We start from the raw sequence: 26,351 nt of genomic DNA, 5'->3' as shown, positions 1-26,351 counted from the left end.
TACTAAAAATCACTGATAGAGGACTAGAGATGTCATCTAATACAAATAGTCACAAGCCCCAAGATGACTGTTTTTCAGAGAGCAACTCTATAAAAAATATAAAACACAGAGCTCTTCACAGCAACCAGAACTATATTTATTTGCTAGAAAAAAACTCTGAATTTACTTCTTCACTTTTGCCATGTTTCAGCCCACTGCAGAACAGTAGTGCTTTCCCTAGTTCTTCAACAGACTACAATGAAATAAACATTCCAGAGTGCAGACACCTACTACATTCACCCCAGGCTCTGATCTCAAAAAGCCTCTCAAAACAGCCAGGTGCACTCAAATCCAAGACTGTTCTCATCTATACTGTGGAACTCAAAGCTCTGAACACAGATCAGAGCAGGCACTTCAAGCAAAACACAGTGGGTGACTGGACACAATGCATATCTGGAGCTCACTGGCTAAGCAAAGATCTTAAGAAGTTCCTTTCTAAACCCGAAATTATAATTTGCATCAGTCAAACAAGACAACAAATAGAAAGCCAGAGACATTTAAAGTTTGCTAAAAATGTTATCTTAGTGTATGAAAACCAATTCTCATTCCCTACTCTGTTCTTACATGTGTTGTGGTTTAATCCCAGCTAGGAACTAAGTACTACATGGCTGCTTGCTCGCTCACTCCTCCTCCCCCAGGGTGGGCAGGAGAATTGGGAAGAAAAGGTAAGCCTTGCCTTGTAGGTTGAGATAAGAATAGCTCAATAATTGAAGCAAAATAATCTACCTCCATATTCCTAACCAAAATAAACCTCACCTTCGTGTACCACATCATATTCCTTCTGCCTCAACCCCTTCTAACTCTGATGCAACTCTTCTGCAACCCCCAAGCTAATGTAAAAATAAAGCAGTAATAGCAATTATCACTCCTGTCATTAATACTCAGACCTTTGGATGGTCTCTAGGAATTAGATCATAGGAGGTTAAATGACTCAGTAAGGCACTGAAAATGAAGTGTTTTACAGCAAGTAGAAGTAGTAGGAAAAACTTAAGTCCCATACACAAAACTCATGCCAGCTCACAATGGATATCTATATAACTAGTTAGAATTCCTTTTATAACATTTTTGCGGTAATATAAAATTATGAAAATTTTAATTTACATTTATATTGTTTTACTTCAACATTAGAAGCTCACAAATTTCTCTTAGTAAAGTGTTAGGAACATTCACTATTGGTTTACAAACACTGAATATTATGTACTACAGGCAATAATGACATTTCAGTATGCACCTGGATTTTGAAGATATTTGCAAAATAACATTTGATAGCTTTATATTGCTACGGCCTTAACATTAACAAAAAGTTACAAGGCATAATTAACATGACATAAGCCATGAGCATGTTTGCCATTTTAAATGGCAGTGCCATCAAAACTTCAAACTATTTTTAGAAAATTATCTTTCTTCCTGAAAATATAACAATTATGTAATGAAAAGTCCCAGGCAGCCTGCTACAATGCACTTGATACTATGTAAGCATATCAGGCTGCTATTCTTGTCACAGCATCTGCCAAGATAATTTTTGGGTTTGTTACTGCAAACTATTTGATTGCCATTACACCTTAACACAGCCAAGAGCAAATGGTGTTCTGTGTATATTAACTTTGCTTGGATCCTTTTTTTAATCAAGCATATGTTTTATGTTTCACTTGTAAATGACAGAAAGAACAGTGGATGGAAATATTTGTAAGCTACTCAAGTACCAAGAAGAAACAAAATCCTTCCTTAGAACGAGGGGTTTTTAATGGGCTAGTCAGAGATCTTCTGATGTGACATGCATCAGTAAAAGAGACCAGTGGTCCTTATTTTACTTCTGACACTCTTCATACCCTCCCTAATTAACTTCCACTTCAGAAGGGGACAAACTTCAGATATTGTAAATAAACATTCAATAATCTGCATTTTACCTGAATATAATTTACACTGGAAGACTAGTAGAAATTAGCTAATTAGCTAATCACCATGCTTAGCCAAGGGCATGGTGAATGTAAAACAGACAAGATGACACTTTAAAAGGTGCAGATGTCCTCAACACATTACCCCTATACCATTCATCCAGTCACAGTAATTCATGACTAACGCCCCCAAAGGCAGGAGATGAAGAAGCATCTTCCAGCAATAAATGACATTAAGAAAACTCTCCAGCAAACACTGCAGGAACAGGGAGCACTTAGGAACACAGACCCTTGACAGAAATTGCCATTTGTCGAGTACTTCTTGTAACAACCTGAACAACTTTCAAAGCAGAAACAAACTATCCTAGTTAAAACTCTCTAATATTGCTTGAGGCTTAGTGAATAAATGCTTGACTAACAATAATTTAGTAATGATTTTTGAATTTCTAAACGTAAAAGACTACACAAGGGCCAATGCACTTCAATGAAAATTCCCTGAATTCCAAAGACACTGCAAGCTGAACTTACCAGTTTGTTTGGATAACGTAAAACCACTGGCTGCACAGGAACCCCAGGAATAAACGCTCCTAGAAGGCACATGCAATACATAATTAATTTACAGGGCATTTTGGTAGAGAAGAAATTTACTGCAACAAGAAAAAAATTATACAACTAACAGACTGATAGGAAGTAGTTGATGGTGAAAAAACAGGATCTGAAAGTAGCCTCAAAAGTAATCAAAAAAGCAAGCACTGGAGAATGACAATGTATATCCTCCTCTTCAGCAGATAGCTAATTAAAGTGTTTGCTTACACTATCTAAATTATCCTCTACCATTACACATACTGTTATTTACACAAGTCAAAGCTTAGTACCAAATTCAGCAAAATAAATGAATATTAAAAAATGAGCATGCAGAAGATGATTAAATTAATTTATTCCCTGTGGTCAACAATATTTTTGGTAAAGACCTTGGGCTTTCTTATATAAAAGAAGATTTCTATTTTTATCTGAAGAACAATAATTTATAGGCAATTTGCCATCTCTGAAATAACAGAATTAATGTCACTTCTATTCTGTAGCTACAGGAAAACTAATAGTTACAAATTGAACTAGAGCTATATTGAACTAGAGCTATTATTCAGAAGCATTGCTTCACTTCATGGGAAAATTACAGTTCTGATAAATAAGCAGCACAAGTTCTCTGTCATTTGCTAAGCATTTTCTTGGTTTCTGATACAAAGATTGGGTAAGCATGATAAGTATCTTGTTCAGGACTTCTCTTAACATCTCTTTCTCTTATGAAGAAATTTAAGAGTTTCAGTCAAATTATGTTATTCTTGACAATTTACCACGGTCTCCCTAATATTCCAATTAAAATTAAGAACTGAATAATTGAAGTACACTGTATTTCTAGCATAACATTTGCTTTACAACGTAAGTGTTGAGACTTAAAAGGAATAATTGTTTATGGAGTATAAACATCTTTAAATGAAGGTGGTCTGTATAGAAACCTTAAGAGATTTGGAGGCCAGTGGTACCTTCTGCTCAGTCTCAAAGAACAGTCTAAGCAACTTTTGAAATAATCCAAAGCTGACAAAAGCTGAGTGGTAGATGACAACAGTACCATTTAAACATAAACACAAAACCAAGAAAATGTGCAGTAAGAGCAAGGAGCATAGGCCATGTCAGCAGAATGGGGAAAGGCATCCTGATAGAAAAACTTGAATAGAGACCTAAAATAACGTGATTTATGGGAGGAATTTTGAAGCAAATGATTTCTGGAAGGCTGGATGGATGCAGATGCAGGTTTCAGTAGGAAAAATGAGAGTCAAGAGGCAGACAGCAGCATGTACTAGACCAGAGCAGAGGAAGATAGAGTGAGAATGTAAGGACAAAATACACGGTGCCTGGAATGTCTATGGCACAGAGGGAGGGCAGGAGGGCAGGAAATCAGGGCTTCACGTGAAGGATTCAGGCTAGCTTTCAAAGCATAGTCAGGATTCAGGTGAAGAGAGAAAGAGAGCAAAGAGCTACAGCAGTAGATGTTTCCCTAATCACCATTCTGTCATCTAAAAAGGTAAAAGCTTAGAGAAAAGTCTGAGATTCCTTCAGCCAAATGAATCAGTACAAGGAACCACAGTGCTGACTCACTACATGGTATTCTAAGTGATATTTAAATTGCAGGCCAAACAAAACACGAAACACACAGTACGACCAGAAACCAGGCAGAAAACTACCAAGTCCAAAAACACATTCACAGCTGCCTTGCTTACTGAAGCTTCTTCATTGACCATCTTTCTCCCTGCCTACATGATAAAGGCAAGTTTACATTAAAGATTAGCAGTTTACTGCAGTACTGACATTTGTCCCTACTGGAAATGCAGCTTACAGCTGCATCAATGTTCAGCGTTACACCCTCTACTAATCTGATAAACTAAAAGGGTGATACTACTGAAAAGAGCTTAGAACATGGATGTTATGTAAAAATTGTAAAAAATGGCAGCCTCTGTAGCAGTGTTACATGGGAAACATTTCCATGCACTTTTCACCAGAATGCAGCTCCACAGAAGAGTTAGAGAGGGATCAGCCAGATACAACACAGCAACAAAGGCTGAGCAGCCTGAAATAGATACACTACAAAGCTTAAGGTAGCAGTGAGTATCTTAAATGCTGCATGACAGACCCAAAATAGGAAATGGAGGGGGCAAGGGGAAAAAAAAAAGCAAAAAGACATAAACACAAACTCAGGAAGAAACATTACTCCTTCAGTTCATATGCATCTCAGAAGCCAAGAAAAAACCTGACTTATTGAAACTGTTTTGTTCAGCAGTAGAATTACAATCTTCCTGTAGCATCAAAATTTACATTCCAATTTTACTCTATTGCAAGGTTTTTAACTCAACTTCTGCAACAGCGAGCAAATTAAAATGCAACTGGTATTTCAGAAAATGAAGATACAAGGACATTCTGTAGAGAACAGAGAAATGAGCATAATACCTACCAGGTTTGAATGTAATTAGACAGGATCGGTTTGTGCAAGTGCCCTCTGGGAATATCATTATCTTGAAGTAAAAAAAAAAGTTGACTTTTAAGAACTATTTCAATGTGAATTTATTTATAAATACATATTTTCAAAGCTGTTACTAACTGATTACAGCAAAAATGTTCTCAGGGAAAAACAGTTCAGTTAGAGTAAAACAAAATGTTGCTGAAGATGTCAAGTAAAGTTCTATCTTAATAGGAAAAATATTTTTATCTGCGATTCTGCCTCTTTCTCGCCCTCCAATAATAATTCTATTTATTGGAACATTGACAATGACCAGAAACACTTGTTAAGTATGAGTATTTTCACTGAAGATTTTGGTGCTAGAAAAAGTTACATAGTCTGTTGCATACCAGAACAAAATTCCTGCTTACAGGCTAAGAAAAACCAGTTTTCTCTTTGCTGTTATTTGGCACAGATTTCTCTTTGCTGTTATGTGCACAGATTTCAGCCAGAGACTGAAAATACCTGAACAGAATTCTAAAAAAAAAGAGCAAAAACGATTAAGTTGAACCAATTCAGCAGAAGAGGGCAGACTGTACAAAAACAAACAAACAAAGCCCCCGTCCCTGAATCCATGTTACAATGGAACAAAGCAATGGACTAGAACTAACATTACTAGTTTTATTGCCCACTCTGTTCCTAGCTTGTTTTGAAATCTAATGATGAAAGTCATGATGCAAAAGCTATAAATCACCTGTCACATTGTTTATAGCTGTTTATAACATTTTTGCACATGAGTACGCAGAGGTATACCCACTGTTAGCAGAAATAATCCCATTAAAAATATACAGTGTCCTAATCTCAAAAAAATCACAGGAATGCTTCAAATTTGCAAAATAATCACATGCTTCTAGGAATCTGAGACCTTATATATCATCCTTTCTCTCTTTCCCATTGCTCTCTTTCAAGGCACATTATAAATAGCCACATTTAAGGTGCAGAAAAAAGCCCTGAGCCACTTGTTGTATCCAGGTTTTCATCACGTGTTTTAACAGAGGTGGTTATTGGAACATCCAAATTTCTTGGGCTGCCTTGCCCAGTATCACATCTCCAACAACGGCAATGCCAAAATTTTGCAAAGGGCAAGAACACACAGTACTTTCCCAGGTATTCTGCTGAGCACTCAATTTTTTTCCTCTTAGAGGACTTCCTCACCTGCTGTGGTCTGTCCATTTAGTTCCACTTAAGAGCTGTCTAGCCAAGTACTTATCCAGTTTCCCTCAAAACACAATGCAATGAGAGACAGATGAGAATCTTACACCTTCTAGAAAGAGGGGGTGAGGGAAATTTCATACACACGCACACCGCCCCAAACCATCTAAAGCTACTCACAATGAAGAAAGCCATCTGCATATCCAAAGCCTGGAAATGCCAAATACCATCTCTTACAGAGTAGCAGAATACAGTACCTGTGGCCATTTACCATCAGACTGGGCACGCCTCTTTATCTCTTCAACAGTTTTCCTGCGAGAATCCTGGTCTGACCGAGATACAAATACTGGTCGGATATATTTGATCAGAGCTGAAGAGGAGGGAAAACAAAAACAAGGACCAGCCTTTATTTTCCCTTTGCTTGAAAAAGATCCCCCACCTCCTCCATACATCTCTACACCCCCCCCACCAATTAGTCCTCTGGACAAAAATTTTTGTTAAAAGAACATAACTACTTTACTATATTACACTGCAGAATTAAATACTCAGCTGAATTATTGCAGCTTTATTGAAATAAAACAGTTTTCAAAATTTTGGCATTTTGCACTTTTCTGTTTTTAATAGATCAATGCATACAACACAGTTAATGTAAAACATGATGGTACATATTATGCAGCTTTCTGCAACAATGCAGCTATGGCTGTCTATAGGCCATTTCCTCCCCCCCCAAAAATCACAAAGTCTATAGCCACTCCCAAAACAGCAAAGCAGCAGGAATCTCCCATAATGCTTGTAAATCACATCCTGTCAATCAAATTGTCTCTGTCTTTAGAGCTTTTGTCTTCTATGACAGCTCAGCTCCACTAAAGGTATAGCACCCAAGATATTATATACACTGATGTTATTTTTTGTGAAGAATCAGTGTCAACGGAAAAGGCATGCTCATTTTCTTAGTTGTCATTTGTTTGCCTGTTCCTCATACCAGATGAATTAGATCTCAGACATCCTCTTTCTGGCTCAGTGGGAAACCTCTTGTATGTAGCCAGACACAAAATGAACATGAGCAAAAATCAGAAATCAATCCACAAGATACTCTCCATGCATGTCTGTCACAAGGACACAAAAGAATACTTACAAAATAGGAAGAAGCCCATGCAGCTTTTTTGCAGTGTCCAAAAGCACTACAAGAGAAGCAGCTTCAAATATAGTGCTTCATGCCTTTAATTAAGCAAGTTGTCTTCCAAAACCTTTTAATAATTTTTGTATCATGTAATCTTACTTGAAGGTTCAAGAGTCACTAAAACATCAGCTATTCTACTTGCCTCAAATACAGTTTTCATTTTTCCAGCCACTGTGAGAAGAGTTCACTGACACTGTATAATCTGCTTTTGTCAAGGATAAACTTGCTACATTAACGGATCATCCAGTGCTTAAAGTGTGAAGAAAAAAAAACAGTGTATGGAATTACAGCCCTATACTCAGCAGAAGCTGCTGGTTATGGTGTTATCCCACTGGAAGTTTAGCCACTAACTCGCCAAAATCCTTCAATTCTGAAGGTTCTGAGAAACTAATCTGTCAAACTTTACAGCAAGTTCCCAAACATTCAGCCAGCCTCTGAAGCCACAGCTCAGGAGACAGTGTATCAGAGAAGTTACCTTACTCTTCTACTTTTTCCTACATGCCTGCTCTTAGACAGTATCTACAGAACAATGCTTGTCAGGGGAGCAAAGACCATCTTTAGCCAGCTGGGGTAACTGTCAAGGCAAGGTAAAAACAAACAAAAAAGCCCCAAAACAAACCACAAAAAGACTAACACACAAAGAATAGGGGGAAAAAACCCCACAAACACAGAACAAGCAATAAAAATAACAAGGGAAACCATACTTGGTATCATAATTGTTTTCTTAGTGATCCTACTCCTGAGTTTGCCCCACTGTTGCAATTTACTACTCCATAGCAAAAACATTATAAAGTAAAGGAAAACAAAAGATCCAACATCCCCAGCCTTCACTTGGAAGTTTCTTTTACATTAGGCCCAAATGACAGAATTTGGGTTACTTCAGGCCAAGGAATGAATAAGATAATTCCAGAACTCCCAGGCTCTTTTCTGAGGACATGCTGCAAGCAGGGTCTTATTTATCATGCATGAAATTTAGCAAGCAGACAGATTTTTCTTCCGGCAGTGTGACAGAAAACAGAGTGCATTGATGTCATCAGTATGTGAGAACTGTACAGGCAAGATGGGCAGACTTGGGAGCTTTACTGTTACAACCTCCCCAAAAGGAAGCTACTGTAATGTTACTAAGCTCCAGAGGAACACCAAGTGAGCTATCTTACAAATGACCAGCACCACAAACAGCAACACACCCCCGTGCAAAGAAAAATTACTCTGGTATGCTGAAAGACAGAGGCAACTGAAAGCTTCCTATGGATTTGTCCTGCCTGTTGAATTAGCCTATTAGGGTAGTTACATTAAGTCGTACTTCCCCTTAGACATTGGACTAAAAAGGCTGACAGAATTCTTGTTTTAATATTAAACAGAAACTGAAGGTCCAGTGAGACACCAGCTACCAGGCCCTTAGTGGTTAAGTACAACACTTTAAGTGAACTTGAAACTCTCAGGCATCAGTAAAAAGCTGAAAATACACACCAAGGGAAGGCTAAAGTTTACTTTTTTAAACCACTTCTGAAAACAGAGCAGAAGGCTACACAGACCTTTACTTTCACCACATATTTTCATGTTCAGTAAACACACAAATCTGAAAATTCAAAGGCTGTACCAAGTCGACCTGTGCAAGAAAGTCAGGAGCAGGGCCAAAGGTCTGTAAAGAGAAGCTGAAAAACATACCAAATAGTCAACCAAGATGAGACTGTGGTCAGAAGTCAAGTTGAAACACAGGGAGACAGTACCTAAGGTAGTGTGTGATGCAAGGAATAGGCAGGACTAGGGTGAAGTCAGGCCAGAAGTGAAAGCACAAAATGCTTCAGACAGCTGCCATGCTGAGCAACTAAAGGAAACAAGTAGAACTCTGCAACATGTTTGATAAACAGAACATAATCATATCCTTCTCTGCTCAGCTATTTAACTGTCCAAGACTGGCTGCAACCAGATAGTGACGACCACACCTCAAGTGTTCAGAGATTCTGAAAAATGTGCTTGCCCAGCTCCTCTCACTCCTTTAAAACCACCCTTGAATTATCAAATCTAGTGGGCAATGACAGAGAATCTGTCAATTCAAAAAATTGATATTGGGAGTGTCATTATTCCAGCTTTTTCTCTAGCAGTGTCAGTCCCATTTCATCTAGTCCCTCTCATTCCCAATTTCAGCTCATGCGAGGAGTCCTGAGGACACTGACATGCTGTATTCTACCTTCTTAGGCAGGCATTTAATATGCAATTTAAATAGTGCTGCCAGTAAATCATTAAAACCTCTGCCTCTCAGGGCAGCCAGAATGCCACAGATATTCTAACCAACTTAAAGGTGCTTGAAACAGCCTTTTTAAAAAGAGCCTGCAAAAACTCAGTATTGCTTTAATTAATAGCAGGGTGGCAGCTCCAACTGATTTCAGAACTCTAACTCCCATGCAATCAATTTCAGCACCAGCACAATGCATAAACAAAACCGATCTTTTTTCCTGATAAGCTGAACACATAGAGTTGGGGTCTTTAAGATTCTTAGGATAACAGCAGGGAAAAAAATTATTTCCCATCTCTCTTTGTAAGCAGGTAGGTGCGAGGAAACTTTGTTTCAATTCAAGACACAAAGTGCTGTATAACACACAACAGCAGAAAGTGTTGTAGCAAACCATTTATACCAGCAACATTGCCACTGGTTCCACAAGGCATGAGAGAACACAAAAATCTATGGAACAGACACGGGGCACTACATACAATTCTTCTAAAATGTATCCATACACACATTTTTTGAGTGGGCAGTTACATTTTCACCACTGTAGAATCAGCAACAAAGTGACAGCTGCAAAAGCAGAGAATGCTGAAGTTGGGGCTTTCACTTCATCTCTCTCCTAAACAAAAACAAAACTCCACCACTACATTCCCCTGACACTCTAGGAGAATCCTTCAGAGACAGCACAACTGGCACAGCTCCACAGCTTTTTTCTAGTATGGAAAAAATACAGTTATTTTTCTAACAGCAATCACCATGTTGTGCATTCTGTATTTAGGGGTACAAAACCCATGAAGGATAAAGGTTGAAAAGCTCTATCTTGGGCTTAGTTTTCAAGAGTTGCCTTACTCAAATGTACACGCTCACAAAGTTCTGAACTCACAACTTTTCTAATGAAGTAACATCTAATATGAAAACCACTCTTTTCTGTAGAGAAAAGAAGAAATCTGTAAGAGGCTCAAAAGTATTCTGAAAGTTATAGGGGAAGAAACCCATTAAGGTTTTCTTACAATTACTTCCTGTGTATATAGACACAGAGACCTCAAAAATGGAAAAACTCACAAAACATACAGACACCAAATACACAAAGTTATATCAATGCATAAAACTTAATTCAACCAAAATTAGGATCTTTTGCACTTGGAATTACACTGTTCTTACAAAAGAAGTGTTATAGTCATGATACTCTATAAGAGATTCGTAAAGCTGGTGGTAATATTTTTTTAATATATAGACTTATATATAATATTCATACTTATTTGACTGAAGTCTGAATCAACCACTGAAGATAAATGTACGTCAAGAAAACTTCTCCAAGTTTGACCAAATGCTTAGCAGATGGACCACCTGACTGCAGGCATGCCAAGTATTCATGGCATTAATGAACAGGAGGCAGCATTAATGGGAAAGTTCTCCCTGCTTCCAAAGAGAAAGGCGGGAAACAATGCAGCCTATAGGACAAGGAAATGTCAGCAGTGGGAAGTAAATAATTGGCGTCCTCTTTAGCTTTAACAGAAGCAAGTTGTGGTATTTGGGTTGGTCTTTCCAAACGTGACCAACTTCCTTTAAGGACTCCTTCAGGGACAAAGATGTCTTTTTTATCTCAGAGACATCTGCAACACCTGTATGAGAGCATGGTTTTATGTTTTAGCTTTCTGCTGCCAATCTAAAAAGTATTTAAGGCAGGCAGCAGTACTGGTTTGAAGGTTTCCTATATACTAGAGTTTGTAATTTCAATAAATGATATTAACTAGTGGTGGTGGTTTAAAAGCATTCCAGTAGCAGTTTAAATGAGAAGTAATTTTTACAGAATTTTCCAGGACTCCAAGCCAAATGATAAACACACAGGTGACAAGGCAAGTATTTTAAATCTCTCTGAGAGACTGAAATCTTGCAGGACCATCTGGGTGCCCACAGTCTGAATGAAACATTGAATTTTGAAACAGAGGGTTTTAAAGGAGATTAAATGGATAAGCTTGGCAACAACTTCAAGATGCTGCTCAGAAATGGGGAGCTCAAGTGTATATTCAAGGCAGGCTACAATGCCAACACAGCATAGGATGTTGGCATTCATCCTGGTGACCTCAGTGTTCAAGCCCCTGATTTACAGCGTATAGAAGAAAAGAAATCTGTAATGCCTTCACCTTAGCACAGATTTTTCCATAAGGAGTTTAAGGACTATTTTAGTGAATCTCATAAATGTTTAAATGTGGGATTCTCACAGAAGAACAATGAGTTAACCACAGTTCTCTTCCCTGTGTTGTATGGAAGGAGTGGGGGGGCACTTGGGACGCAGGACTAAAGGATTAGGTTGCACAACAGAGCTGGCGAGTAATTTGGTGCCTTTTAAGTTTTGAGATGAAAACATACGCAGTTACCCAAGCATAAATACTTTCCCCTGAATTACTTTTATTCTTAATCTTTTAGTCATGATGCTTGAGAAAGGCCTATAATGCACTTTCAAAAAATGAGCTTGAACAAAATTTCATGAGTTTACTAGGCGTGGATAAAACCATCTACAGCAGAACTGAGAGTTTTATAGCACTGTATGATTCTCCCTTTCTCTGTAGCTCTGCTGTGTTCTGCCAAACACAAATTACCTCCTTCCCCTTTATAAACTTAAGGTAACATATCATCCTGTACATTTCACAGGTACCAACTCCCTCTCTTTCAGAGAGTGGTGTTAGAGATATTGAGAAGTTGCCTAAAGTTTAATTTAACTTTTCACTTATATTTAGTTTCTAAAAGTTCAGACCACTGAAAATGCTCAAATCATAAAAGTGGTCTGAAGTCACCATCAATTCATATTTACTGATAAATTCTTTGTCCTTCTTACTGAAGCACTTCGGCAGCAGGACCAATCATTGCAGCAAAGAAAAACTACTTTTATCCAGGTTGCTTCAACAGCCAAAAATAAGACAGTGAAGTGTAACTACCCAAAATTTATGCACAAACCTTGTCCTGACTTGAAGTGGGATTCAGTAGACAAAAGAGGGATGTTTAAGGATCTGTACTGATAAACTGGTCTGACTTCTTCAGACCATGTAAGATATAACTGAATCCTACATGTCATTTTCCCACTGTAAGACTGAAGTGGTCCAGCAAAGTTCACATCTCCAATCTACCAAAACTCTGGCAAGTCATTGAATGGAAACATACATCTTCCTTCAGCATCATGACATATTCCATCTGTTCGGCATTCTCTACTTTCCAGATACTGATTTTTTTTTTTATGATCACTGAACTACTGTTTATATTTGGGCAAGCAGTTCCTCCCCAGAGTTTGTTAACCTTGTGTTTGTGCCAAACGGATAATTTTCTTCACTACTGACCACTGACTGAGGAGTTCATAACTCTTCTCCCAGAACCAAAGAGCATTTTTAAATCTCGTTTTCTTTATTTTCCTTAAAAGGATGAAGATATCTGTAAGAGTCACAAGACATAAGTCTGCTTCTGAAATTGGACTTTGCAAACCAGGAGAGCTGCCTTCAAGTTAGACAGCAATAAAACCCTCATACACAAATACAGTTGTGGAGTACTTCCAATCCCATAAAGAACAGGCTTTTAATCATCTGGATTTTCAAGTGGATCAGAAGCTTAATATTCCATGACTGACTAACTAAGGGTACAATAATATAGGCAGCTGTTCCAGAAACCTATTAAAATGCTTGCAGAACCAATCTTAGTAACCATTTAGCAATCAGATCATTTTGTGCCTGCTAAAGCACCTGATCCCTCTGGTATACAGTGTACAATGTCTTAATAAACACTGCCATTACATCAAAAAGCCATTTATTTATATCATACTTGAATATACAGAATGAGGATGTACTCTTCACCCAGCCCTCATCCTTGGAAATTATCTTTAAATTTCCTCTGCCACTTCATTTTTTACATCTTTAAGTCTGCTCAGATACTTAAATGAATGTACTTTATTCAAAGCCTCCCAGAACATACAGAATAACCATTCACAAGACTCAAGAGATAACAAGTTTAGGAACATCAGCGACTGGCTCCAAAACCTTACTGAAGATAGTATACCAAGCTTGCAAGACTTACAAAACTGAAGAACACATAACATGATTGTGACCTCTCTGGGATAAATTCTGGATGAATGTTGAGAGTGTTGACAATTCACCAGGCAATCCAACAAAAACATGAGCACATTATCACACAAGCACAAGAGAAATATCAGTGGTCCAATAACATGAAATGTATTTTTTTATGTGTGTGCATGTAGACAGGTGTAAATAACACTGGGATTAAAATACTAATCAAAGGAGAGAATAGTCAGCACTATCTGCTTCACAGAAAACTTCTCTCAAAGCAGTAAAAGAGATTAAAAAAAAAATCACAGCTTTACTGGAAAGTTCTCACTAATTTTTAAGCCAAACTAATCAATACAGTGATTACTACTTCTCTGTTAAGGTCCATTTGCCTAAAGAACACAAACTACTGTAATTAATGTTGCTCATATAAAAGTCCAGCCCTAAACACAAAAATGGTTTTTGAACTCTCAATCCCAGTTACGACTTTTGGTATGCCTCACTTCTGTGGCATTTTTGTGAACGTTTCACAAGTGACTATATAACTTTTGTGGCTGCACAGTATAAAGCAAATGCAGCTATACAAGACAAAACATTCATTTATATGACTGCACTGTACATTCCAGTAATATTAAATCAAATCACTACATGTTCTCTTTTTCTGTAACTGGTTTCACTCACATATGAACTAAATGAAGTGAATAATTTTTTAAATGTATTGTAACAAGTCTAGGCTTTCAACGGAATCCTGTAAAAGTCACCTCAAAATTAAATTAGATATTTAGAAAATAATTTGATCTTCTTAATACACATTCTTTGTGTTACATTCAGAGGAACTACAATCTCCATATCCCTACAGATTCTCCTGGTTCCCATTGAATCTACTACGTGGGATACTTCAGTAGCCATTATAGCACTGTCAAATGCCATTCTGCCATTTCATCCCATTGCAGTAGCACAACAGTGACTGGAGTTACCTCATTTAATCTGGGTTCTCCAGACAGACCACCTTCAAATCAAAGGGAGCTCCACACAGACTATTTTTATTTTGCTGAGCCAGCAGTTATTACACAGTCAACTGAGTCACCCGAGAAAGAAGATAAATCAGCCCCTGCTTCTACGTCTGGACTGCTTCTAAAGCCCAAGCTGGCCTGGATACACCTGTGCCGTACAAGACTGCCAACATACTGTCTCACAACAGTATCTTCTTTCAGTACTGAACAAGGGAATTCAATTTCTTTTTGTTTTCACACAGTGTTGTTTGCACACACTTGTCTTCAGAAACACATGCCTGCCCGTACACTTCTCCTTTTGGTTCAAAGCATCTATTCATTTTTACATAGATTTTTCACTGCCACAAATTTCTAAACGCCATTAGTAAGATATTCAATGAAATTAAGATGCAACTACAGATCTGGCCTGAATTTTACCTCATACAGGCAGACCCTTATATGACAAGATTCCTTAAATGAAACTTCCATAGCTAACCACCCTCCATTTATGGCCATGTCTCAGCTTCTGGTTTTGAATGGGACCTAAAAAACACATTGACTAATTAAATTTTAGAAGGATGTCAGCACCAAAAGCCTGATTCCACTTACTTGCAAAGGAACATGGCCAAAGTAAAATCTTTTGCCACTTTTATATTACCAATAAAAATCTACACAATGAGACACAAGGATATTCTTTGAACTTTGCCGGTCGCTAGAAACAAGATGGTGGGTTTCTCCAAAATGCTTCCACACAGACTTTGGTTAGAAGTCTACAAGCCCAAAAGCTTACACAACTTTTTTGCCTGTCACAATTGCACCAAAAAATCACCGGTGTCCCTCAAATATTTGTGAGAATATATATGAATAATTCCAAAGATAGTATGCAAGCACTACTGACTCGGGCATCTGCTTTTGTCATGACTAAACCCAAGTGCACACCAATCTGCTCTTGAGCTCATCTCTCACACTCTGCCTGAAACAAACTTATTGATGTGTGAAGGATTAGCAGCACTCCCTCAAGGCAGGGTAGTGCTCAGAGCAGACCACATTCCTAAAACACTTTTCTGGGAGGGCACCCCAACTCTCACCAAGTCTTTATAGACTTCCTCTCTAGCATCAGTCTTTGCTTCCATAGCCCCATGCTAATTTGCTTTTCCATCTGGCAGGTCTTAAAATGCTACAAGTTCACTGCAAACTAAACCATGAGTTCTGAATCATTGCTTTGACTTCATACAGGAATTCGACTTTGGAGAAAGTGGTAAAAGAACATTCCCCTCACCTTCTTGCCCCAATTTTTTCTATTGACATTCAGAGTTGACCAGTTGAAAAAATATTCGCACCATATATTATAGCAAATTTTCCTTTCTGTTTCAATCCTTCTAATACACACCCAGTGAATTTCTTAGCAATCTTTTTTAAATTGTTCTTGAAAAATGAAGTATCTACCAACTTACTTCCCCAAACAGGAATGTCTTTGCTTTCTGCCTTCATCACAATGGAGGCGAAGGTCATGGTTACTGGAATGGCATCAAAGTAGGAAGAGTGGGGAGCCACTGTCAATATTGCTGCTTCTGCTGGCAACGCCCGTCTGCCTTTTACATTTATCCAGTGGAATCCACCAGCAAGCCACATCATTCTCATTATTGCTTTCAGCAAAATATCCACTATCCTGTAAAGAGTTGGGAAAACAGTTATGTTGCCACAGGAACACCTTAAAATAATAAAATTAAAAATTACATGTGTGACAAAAGTTCAGATAGGATTTAATACTTAAAACAGAGCTGGAGCGCTGCACACACTTTGCTCTTCTCTTTCTCAGCTAAATTAAAAACACTTTTTAGGTAAGATGCTGTTCAACTTCATTTATACCTGAACACTATTCATTCTAGTCTCCAAGACTGTGATTTAGTTCATCATTAATTTTAATTCAGACTATGACTGTTTAGTTTCTTCTACACAAGACCTAATAAGGTTTTCTAGTAACATCTAAAAAGCTCTAATAAATTCAGTCCTGAAATAAGCTACTAGGATATTGCCAGAATGCACTTACCCTGGTTCTTGGTTTCAAGTTTACCCAAGCAAAATGGGACAAATGTAGGGCAGAAATTCTCAAATACAGGGAGGCCTACAGGATACAGGAGAGCTCTGGAAATATTTCTACTTTCTTTCCTTTCCCCATCTTCTCCTAAAGTGATTTGGATTTTTGTTTCTTGTGGATTTTGGTTTTTTTAGGTGGGATGGAGAAGGTTTTTTTTGTGGAGTTTTGTCTTTTTTAACTGTCTGATAGTCATGAAGAGAGAAACTTTGAATCAACAGAGTACAAATATTGAACACCACAAATTGTAACACTTACAGGGATTGGAAGCTGGAGAGCAGGGTAACACTGAAAATTTGAATAAATAAGGAAAGGAGAATCTAAAAAGATTCAAAATAACTGTATGCAAGACTGAAGGCAGCCAATTATTCCATTAGTTATTGTATTGATATCACTCCAAATGAAATCTAAAGCGACATACCTCTGTGGTTCTCATCCTCCTTCCCTCCTGTGATGCAAAACACAATCAGCTTCCTTCATGCTAGTGCCAGCTCCTAATATTAAAGTTGTCTATAGAAGAGTGATACACCCCTCCTTTCCTGCTCCTCAAATGGCAGTTTTCATGGATGGGAGGACACTGTCTTACATTCTACCTTTACTAGCATTGCAATATCAAAGCAACCACAGACCTTCAATAAGCACCCAAGTATGGGCAAGCCCTCGGGGAATCAACACAAGTTTTGTCAGTTCATCACAGGGCAGAAGACAGTGGGGTGAAGCAGTTTAAAACAACAATTTAGAATATGAAATCTGGGCACATTCCATAGAGTCAATCTTCATAACCAGAAGTTGACATTACAGGAATAAAGGCAATAGAAGATGCCACAACAAAGCTTCACACTACCTCCTCAATAAAGATAAGAAGCAAGAGACTACCAGTGTAATTCTTGGACCACCTGGCAAATCAAAGAGTTGAGGCACTTCTAGTTTCCCAGCTGAGGAAAGTGTTTAATAATTTTTATATTTTCTTTTGAAGAGAAAAGTAGACCTCTGAGACAGGTAAAAGGTATTTCCCATCTCCTCTATTTCAAACTGCTGAACTTTATAATGATTCTCTCAGTATTTCACCACACCAGTGACTCACTTTCGCCACCAGGAGAGGGGCTTTTCAAGCTCTTGCTCGTCAGATCCCATTGAGGCAATGAACGCAAAAGGCCAGGCCAGCAGCATCATAAAAGCAGCAAAAAAGAGTCGGATAGGAAACAGAGTCAAGGTCATGAAGGCAATCTGCAAAATAAAAATAGTAATAAAAAACCATTATTCCAACACAATTTCAGACTGAAAAGGTCAGTGATTCCTAGAAACTGATACCATTTCTTAACTTAAAAGTATCTAATGGTAGAAACAGCGGAATACCATTAAATTCCAGATATGCCAGATAAGGTTTAAAAAAGCACACTTTTCAATATCACAATAGCTGGGCAAGGATGAGTAACAATGCATAATGTGCTGTCTCATGTTGTGCTTAATCTGATGCATCTCCAGGCTGCTGTGGAAAGATTAATTCATATTCTTCTCTTCCCTGATGCAGATCTAGTCATCATGCAGCTCACTTTCCACTTCCTCTCACTTCCCAAAACAGCTCAACAACCAACTCACTCTGTAGGTGCACAAATCTGTAAATCTAGTGCAGGGAACACACAGCAGGAGAAAAGCCCAAGATACCACTTTCAAGCCCTAAGCTACTAGCCCACTGCAGGTGGATTTTATGGCGCTGGTTCAGACTGGCACCATCACTTCATAACCACAATCTTACTCTCCAGAACAGGACTCCAGTCCCTATGGAGACTGCTTTAGTTGGCAGAATTGACAGAAAAAGGAATTTTTTTTTTTCTTAGATAGGCTAGCTTCCCAGATGAACCAGTAAAACTTCACACACTACAATGGTCAGATGAGTAGCAAAGTTACACCAACTCACAAACTCTGCATCCACAGACAAGACCACTACATCTGTCAGCTAATAGAGGAACATTCTGGAGATGAGAGCAGCTGCCTCTTAAGTTCTTAAAATGAGAAGGACCAGCCACTAAGAAGTAAGTGAAGTAAAATGCAGGAGAGGACACAGACCTTTGGGATTCGCACCTTCTCCCTCCCTCCCTCTCCTCCAAGTCTTCTAGTTGAAGGCAAAACTGAATGGCAGACGACTGGTAGTGAGGTATTCCATCCCGTGACTCTCTGTACCAGTGATCATTTTAGTGCCACGTCACAGAATGAAAACAGAAGTTGCATCCATAATGCCATAAAAGATGGCATAAATGTGCAGAAAAGGCTTTTTGGTCTTCCAGAGACAGCAGGGATAGTAATGGCCAGCAAAAGCAAATGTACAGGGTCTAGCTGTGACACCAGCCTCTTTTTAGGAGGCAGTAGTTCAGTACCTGCTCACACAATAAATTTGTCTGGAGAGAAAAGTATGTCTACCTCCTGAAGAAGGTTAGGAATCAAGAAAGGTGCTAGCATTTGAAAAGCAGTTCAGTCTGTACCTACATTCAGACATCCTCTTAGGTAAGAAAGCTTCTATTCTGTAAAACCTATGTACAGAAACAGTGTCAATGTCAGACAAAAAAGGGGAAGATCCTGTCCCCACTGGCCACTGTCAGAGACCAGAATGCAGGAGACATACACTCTGGTTCTGACCTTATGTGGACACTATTTTGGTGATCACATTCCTACATATTTGGGATGTTCATAGAGACATGTCTTCCATTAAAATTACAAATTCTGTTTGGCAACAAGAAATGTGTGAACACCTGTGTTTTGAGATACATTTAAAAACCCCTAAAGGTCCATCCAGAGTTGTACTTTCAGGGGTTCAGCTCACGACTAAAGAAATCTCAAGAGGGGGTTGAATACAGATTATTTAACATTTGCTGGTCTACAGCATCCAACTTAGTTTTTCAGAAGCTGCAGTGCATACTGTGAAAGACAGACCAATGGACAACTTGTAATGGAAGGCTGCCCTGGGAAACTCATCTCCATTCTTCCATCAGAAGGGCTTAAATCTGATGTAAGGCAAGTCACTTAAACTAAATAGGTATCATATGCTCCCCTTGTTTAGAGAGTGCATTCAAATTTAAGTATGACCTCACAATGAAGGTATAAAATATGAACTCAAGTTTCAAGTTCTCCAAAATATCTGGTCCAATGTATCTAAGCACCGAGCAAGAGAATCACAGAGTACCCTTGTTTCTACTTCTCTAGGTCTGTTTCCTGTCTTGAAAACCAGTATCACAGCTCTCACGCACAGGGAAGCTAAAAATATGTAACTTGGAAATTACCAATACCATAAGAAACATCATTAAAACCAGTTTATTCCCAACAAAATTTCCATGACTTGCTACAAAATAGGAGTCACAACACTGAGAAAGGAAATACTATTTGACACAGTCGAAGTTTTGATTTTTCTTTTACACTTATCAGATAGAAATTACATCTTATTACATCTTCTTTTACACTTATCAGATAGAAATTACATCTTATTACATCTTCTTTTACACTTATCAGATAGAAATTACATCTTACTTATACTTCCTCAGTATTATTACCCCTATAGCTCAACTCACCAAAGACAGCAGTGCAGGAGCTAGGAATTAACCCCTCAATGATTCTCTCACTACCCAGCTCCCCACTCTGCAAGTTCCCCAGCAGACACATCCATGGAGACAAATACAGCAGGATAAATTTTCCTGTGCAGCTAAGCCAATCTAACAGATCGCTGCTGTGAAAGAGCGGTCCTGTTCACTCTCTCCTCAATCCTCCCCCTGAGTCAGCTCTAGCACTTATGTGAGCTACCAATGAGCCAATATAGCTCATTAGTGAGAAAAAACACAGCCAGCCCAGCAAAAGAAAATAATCAGAACACAAAACCACAATGATATGCTGGTTTAATGAGCCAAATCAGCTCACCAAGGCACCAAATGAACACCAGCGCTGGTGAAATAAAAGGGCCAGAAACACTGGAAGAAAGGAAAATGGCACTGTATTGTGTTTTGAAGTAGCAGGGAAAAAAAGCTACAGATGCTTACTGAGAGCTCCAGTAATGCCTCTGCCTGCTCTGCAGTGGTAACAAGAATCAAGTGCTTGGACTTACATGACAGGTGCTCAGAAGATGTTAGCATGAACATAATCCATGGTTAATAAAAATCATATCTGTCTCCCTCACAGAAAGAATATTTTTATTATAATACTGAAATAAAACACATAGCTTCAAGAATGACCCCTACTGTCACCCTCAGATCAGAGTAAAATAGCCATAACTTCTACTGATGAGACTCTGTTCTGAAACAGTCTTACTGCTTTTACGCTCTTGTAATCTTCCAGTTTTTATAAAGTCAATGAAAGAGGACTTGAACAGTTCCTTGACAGTCAAAAGGATTTCTCTGTACTGTTCTTTCTCCTCGTGTTTATTTACCCTCTCACTTTCTACCTTTCTTTCACTCCCACAGTCTCAGGCTGGAACATGCTAAAAAGCATCTACTACTGAGCTGCACTAATGAATAAAAAAGCTAATCTAACCTCTTGCAGAGTGCAGGACGAGGTTGTAGTGAAGATAATGGGGCTATCTGGCACACCATCAGCAACAGACACCAGACCATGGGACAAAGCAGTCTTGTCCCCTGGGCTCCCTACTTTTTGTAGCTACATTCCTAACCTTCCTCGATAGCCTGTGCAATCCCAGAAACCCCCGTTAGATTCGGAGGACAGACAGAAAAGCCTGTGACACAATGCATGCCTGCAGCTGAACAGGAAGTGAGTTCAGCTGCAACAGTTCTCACAGAGCGCTCCGTAGCTCTGCAAGGCTGTTCAGAGGAGAATTCTCACTTCTGTAATTCACCTGGGGAGCATTTCTTCTCAAGTGGAGAAGTTCCACAGCTCTGCTTTAACAGCTTCTGTCTCCAGCACAACTTTTAATCAGTGAAGAGGCTGGAAAAGCATGACTAAGACAAAGAAAAAAATCTACCACAGTTCTATATGCCAGCTTATGGGCTTTTTCCTGCATAAAACTGCAACAGTAAGACTGAAGGGAGGTTGGGTTAAAGAACTCTGTGCTGCTGTATATCAGTGAAAGACTGCTCGCCTAAAGAGCAGAGAAAGTGAGACACAGTCTGGTGAGGAGGCTGCTCCTTTGACCTGTGCACTGTGACAAGCTACAGTGGTTTAAACATATCTCCCCATCTTCACTGAAAATAAAATATCCTTGAAATCCATTGGCAAAGCTCACATCTCATATCTAGGAACAGGGCAGCCCACGCAGAAAGCAGGTGTGTTCTACAACTAGTCACTTCCCTGACAAAGCACCTCAAGGTCTGTCAGACTAATATCAGATCAGCAATGCTAGTAGCTCCTACGAGACTCAACGCTGCAAAAAATGTCAGTCTGCTCTCCCCTCCCAGCAGCACTTTAAATTTTTTTTATAAATAACCAAGCAGAAAGCAACATTAGTTGTTATAACTAGAGACAATCCTAGTCCCTATGAACAAGTGCTATCTTTGCTTCTCTCTGCTCCAGAAAGACTTCTACCTCATTAACTGCATTAATCATGACTTCAGGAACAAAGTATGGTTGGGAAAGGAAAGGAAATCTTTACAACTACACAATTTATTGAGGAAGCTATAGATAAAAACTAAATTAAGAAGATGACACAAACCTTAGGAAGATGACACAAACCTTTTCTCCACTTTCCAGCTCAAGCAACAATTTATGAGCAACCACTGAATACATACTGGGCAACTTTATGAAAACTGAAAACCTTTTCTACTTGAGTGTACTATAAATTCCTGGGCTGCCCGATAAGTAACATGAGGCACATTCTGATGTTAAGACAGGCCATACATATCTTGTGTTAAGCATCTGGGCAGCAACAGGGCAGTGCAACAACGAACATTCAAATGCAAATCAAAGCAGGATCTAAAGCGCCTTGACTCAAGAGGTTTAATATTAGTGAACCATAATTTCCCATGTTAACAGGTACTGAAGGCTGTCAGGCACCCAAAACAACAGCTTTATGAAGTATTACAGTGATGGAAGTGGCAGAAATGGCCAGCCTCTCATTAGGTGAGCCTCTGACGGTATTTCTTCCTCCAGCCAGTGACCCAGATCTTACCGAAAGCCTAAGACAAGGGCCATGCCCTCTGAATACCCAACCACTTACTGCTCACCGTGCGAGGCGAGGCAGAGGCACGGAGGGGGGGAAAAAAACCCTAAACCCAAACAATGAAATAAAAAGCCACGCAACTGCAAATCTGCATTTTAATACCGCCTCCTGTAGTCTCACCGCTACCTGCACAATACCATACCTAAATTACGCCGCAGGGACTATTTATCCAGGGGCAAAACTTCAGCCGCACCGGGATGCCTCTGCCCAGGTTAATACCTACCTTGACTTGATGCTGAAAAAGAGTGGCCCCGAAGGGCTGCTCCCCCGTCCCCCATATAAAAAACCCCACAACACAAAAAAACCAAAAAAACAAAACAAAAAAAAAACCGAAAACCAGAAAACACGAAAAAACTCTCATACCTCAAAACGCCGAGAAAACCCATAAAAAGAGCCCCAAAACAAAGAAACAAAAAAACACCAACAGCTTTTTTTTTAATTTTTCCTTTGAAGAAGGCATCGGAGCACAAGTTGAGGCGCACGCCCTGCACTAGAGCATCACGGCCGCCCCCAGACTCCCGCCCGCCCGGCCCGGGCACGGCCGCCCCCGGCAGCCGCCTCGCACACGCCCAGCACCGCTGCCCGGCTCCGCGGCTCACAAAGCACCGCCGGCGCGGAGCCCCCGCCCGCCGCAGGACGTGGCCCGGCAGCCGGTGCGCCGCGGGGGACGTGCGGAAGGAGGCGGCGGCGGCGGCGAGGAAGGGCGGCCCGGCGGCCGCACGCCCCTACCTTGGCTTTCTCCAGGGGGCTGAAGCGCAGCTGGTGCACGAAGGGGCTCCGCGGCGGCGGCCCGCGCTCCCGGCTGCCGCCCGCGCAGCATCCCCGGCCGCGGCTGCTCAACTTCATGGCGGGGCAGGACGACGGGAGGACGCGGAGCGGGAGAGGGCGCGGGCTCTGCGCGGAGGCGGCGGCCACCGGTCCCGGGTAGCGGCGGCGCCGGGCGGGAGCGCGGAGTGCGGGCGGCACCGGCGGCCAGAGCGCTCCCCGCTGAACGCCGGCCCCCGCCCTCCCGGCCGCCCGCGCATGCGCTCTGCGCGCCGGCAGCAGCGGCTCGGCTGCGCGCCGGTTTCCGCGTCGGGTGGGAATGGGAAGCGCCTGGGAATGAGAAGCGCCGGCGGCGGCAGCGGGGTGGGCGCGCACCCTCCCGCCCTTCTTCCCTCCGCCCACCTACCCACCCTCGGAGCGTCCCCCTCGGGCATGCCGGGAGCCCGGCCCCACCCGCGGCATGAGGGGCGCCGCCCGCCTGCGCCTGGGGGCCGAGCCGGGGCCGCATCCCCACGGCAGGAGCGGGTGTGTGGCAGGGGTGGCCGCGGGGAGCTGTCGCCGCCGCCGTGCACGTGCTGGCACCACGTTCGAACCCCAGAACGGGGGTTCCGCTGGGCGTACGGCAGCGGAAGGGAATTTGGAGAGAAAGGGGAACGCTCCGGGCTGGAGATGGGTCTGAGGTGCCGCCGCTGTAACGGAGCGCGCGTCGGTGGTGCCGGATGGGCACAGCCTCCGTACCTGGGAGAAGCCAGGTGTTGTGCTGGCATCACGTGGCTGGAATTGGTGAGGTCCGTGGGGAGAGCTCTGTTCCAAGCAAACCTAGACAGTTTTTAATGAAGTTTGGCTAATTTGCACCGTGGGATCTTGACAGAGTTGGCTGAGGAAGTAGCTAAGTTTGGGGTTTAATAAATCTTAAAATGAAATGTAAGTTATTAAGAAGTAAAGAAAATCGTTCGTGTTCTGTCCATTTTCAAAAGACCAAGCTGGATGTTCTGTACTGTACTTTACTGTTTTAACATAAACCACAGGCAAAACATTAGAAAAGGAAACAAGAAAGATGACTTTATCTCTTGATAAACAGATGAGTAAGATATCCTTAGTGTCAATCACCTTGATCACCTCGACTTATAAAACAATTCTGATAGCCTTATTCAATAACAGGTAAATTTATAAAAGTAATTGCAGAAACATCGTGGCTTCTGTTTTTAATCTAGTAGGCTTAGAACTGCAAAATGGTCTCTGAGTCCTTTGGTTAATACCATATGTACTTCTAATGACTAATGCTGTTGAATAGAGAAATAGTTTTGAACTTCTGAAAGATCAGAAGAGTTTTCAGAGGCTAGTCTTCATTGTTTTGGGGTGTGCAAGTTTCTGCAGGGTCAGCATTTTCAAGATTTTTACCAGAGATCCAAGATCAACTCACTGTTAATGAAATCTAGGGATGTGCTAAATGATAACTTAGTAAACTACTGTGAGAGCAACTGCAATGTCATCTGGACTGCTTAATAAAATTAACACTTTCAAACAGCCAAATGTGCAGGCCAAATTTACTGCCACATTTTCCATGAATACAAGCCATGTCTCTGGAATGAGAGCTTATGTCTTAGAAAAAAATTGTCTAAAAATCACGTTAAGCAAACTGTTTTGCATAAGGTACGACGTGTCCAGTTTGACTGTTGGATGTACTACCAGCATTACAGTGTGTATTAATGGGAACTGATAGTAGAACAAGGTGTGTGGCTCTTGACATTAAAGATCAAGTGGTGCAGGAATGACCTGGCAGAACATTATAGTACTGGAGAAAGTCTCTTATAATGATATGTTCTGAACTCATTATCAATTTGTCAAAAAGATCTGCAAGACTTGCTGTGCTAAAGCTTTTTAAACGGTAGAAGAGAACAAAAAAAAACCAAAAAAAAAAGGAATCAGTGGTCTGGAGCTGAGATAATGTAATGGAAATGTAGTGGTTTTAATCAAAAACAAGTTACTTGGCTCAGTTTGGGATTGGTAGTAAGACTTACTGGCCTGTGGTCAGAGTATGTGATCCAGTGATCCCTTTTAACCTTAAACTCTCTGAAGTATTTTAGCTGCATTCCAAACAATTTGGCTGCCCGCACCTTTTTTCCCTCTCCAGTGACTTCAAGCCGGTTGCTGGTTCAGCTGTACAGGGCTGATTTCAGTAATGAATGACAGATTTTTTGCAGAATGAAGGAGAGACTCTCTCTAACATGGCCCTCATGCCACGTAGCCAGGGAGTTCATTTCAGCTTCCCTCAGGGATCTTCCAGGCTCTTCAGCCAGTAAGAGCTGTCCTGCAGGTCAGCAAGGAGGAGGTGGTGGCCACTGGCTCCCCAGCACGTGGCCCGTCAGAGTTCCCCATCTGATAGGTGTGGGACACAGCATACAATGAGGGTATTGGAACGGGTTCAGCTCTGAAATGTAATCAGGCTTCTTTATTTCTGCTGGTTGTGTTTTCTTTTCTAAAGCCAGCTTCCAAAAATGATGTATTATTCTTATTTGTACCAGAGCTTTTGGTATTTGTAGCGTCTTCCTCAGTTATAAACCCTAATAAAGTGTTAGGCACCTGCCTGGTCCTTTGGCTCTTGAGCCTTTGCTATTAGAGCACTTGTTCTGTATTACTGAGTGAATGAGCAGTATTCTAACTTTTTATTACTGCTTTCATGGGTTTAGTCAATTATTTTCTAATTAGCACATTAACACCTGACAGAGACTTTGGAGTTCCAGGAGACTTTGGAGTTTT

At 40.5% G+C, this 26,351-nt stretch overlaps 1 protein-coding gene across 1 annotated transcript in view; it reads right to left on the bottom strand.

Moving 5' to 3' along the window:
- LPCAT1 (lysophosphatidylcholine acyltransferase 1) overlaps window positions 1-23,871 on the bottom strand; it is a 64,172-nt gene extending 40,301 nt beyond the window's left edge. The window contains exons 1-6 of the mRNA XM_059856319.1: window positions 23,556-23,871; window positions 17,760-17,902; window positions 16,035-16,249; window positions 6,393-6,505; window positions 4,939-4,999; window positions 2,463-2,521 (exon numbers count right to left, since the gene is read on the bottom strand). Coding sequence (XP_059712302.1) covers window positions 2,463-2,521; window positions 4,939-4,999; window positions 6,393-6,505; window positions 16,035-16,249; window positions 17,760-17,902; window positions 23,556-23,672 — 708 coding nt within the window. The 5' untranslated portion in view covers window positions 23,673-23,871. The remainder of the gene's footprint in view (window positions 1-2,462; window positions 2,522-4,938; window positions 5,000-6,392; window positions 6,506-16,034; window positions 16,250-17,759; window positions 17,903-23,555) is intronic.
- Window positions 23,872-26,351: the final 2,480 nt, after the last annotated feature.

This window comes from Haemorhous mexicanus, chromosome 1, assembly GCF_027477595.1.
Source record: "Haemorhous mexicanus isolate bHaeMex1 chromosome 1, bHaeMex1.pri, whole genome shotgun sequence".
In the NCBI taxonomy this organism is placed as follows: domain Eukaryota; kingdom Metazoa; phylum Chordata; class Aves; order Passeriformes; family Fringillidae; genus Haemorhous; species Haemorhous mexicanus.
Note: the sequence above shows the minus strand (reverse complement) of the source record. Positions and strands in the feature narration are given on the sequence as shown.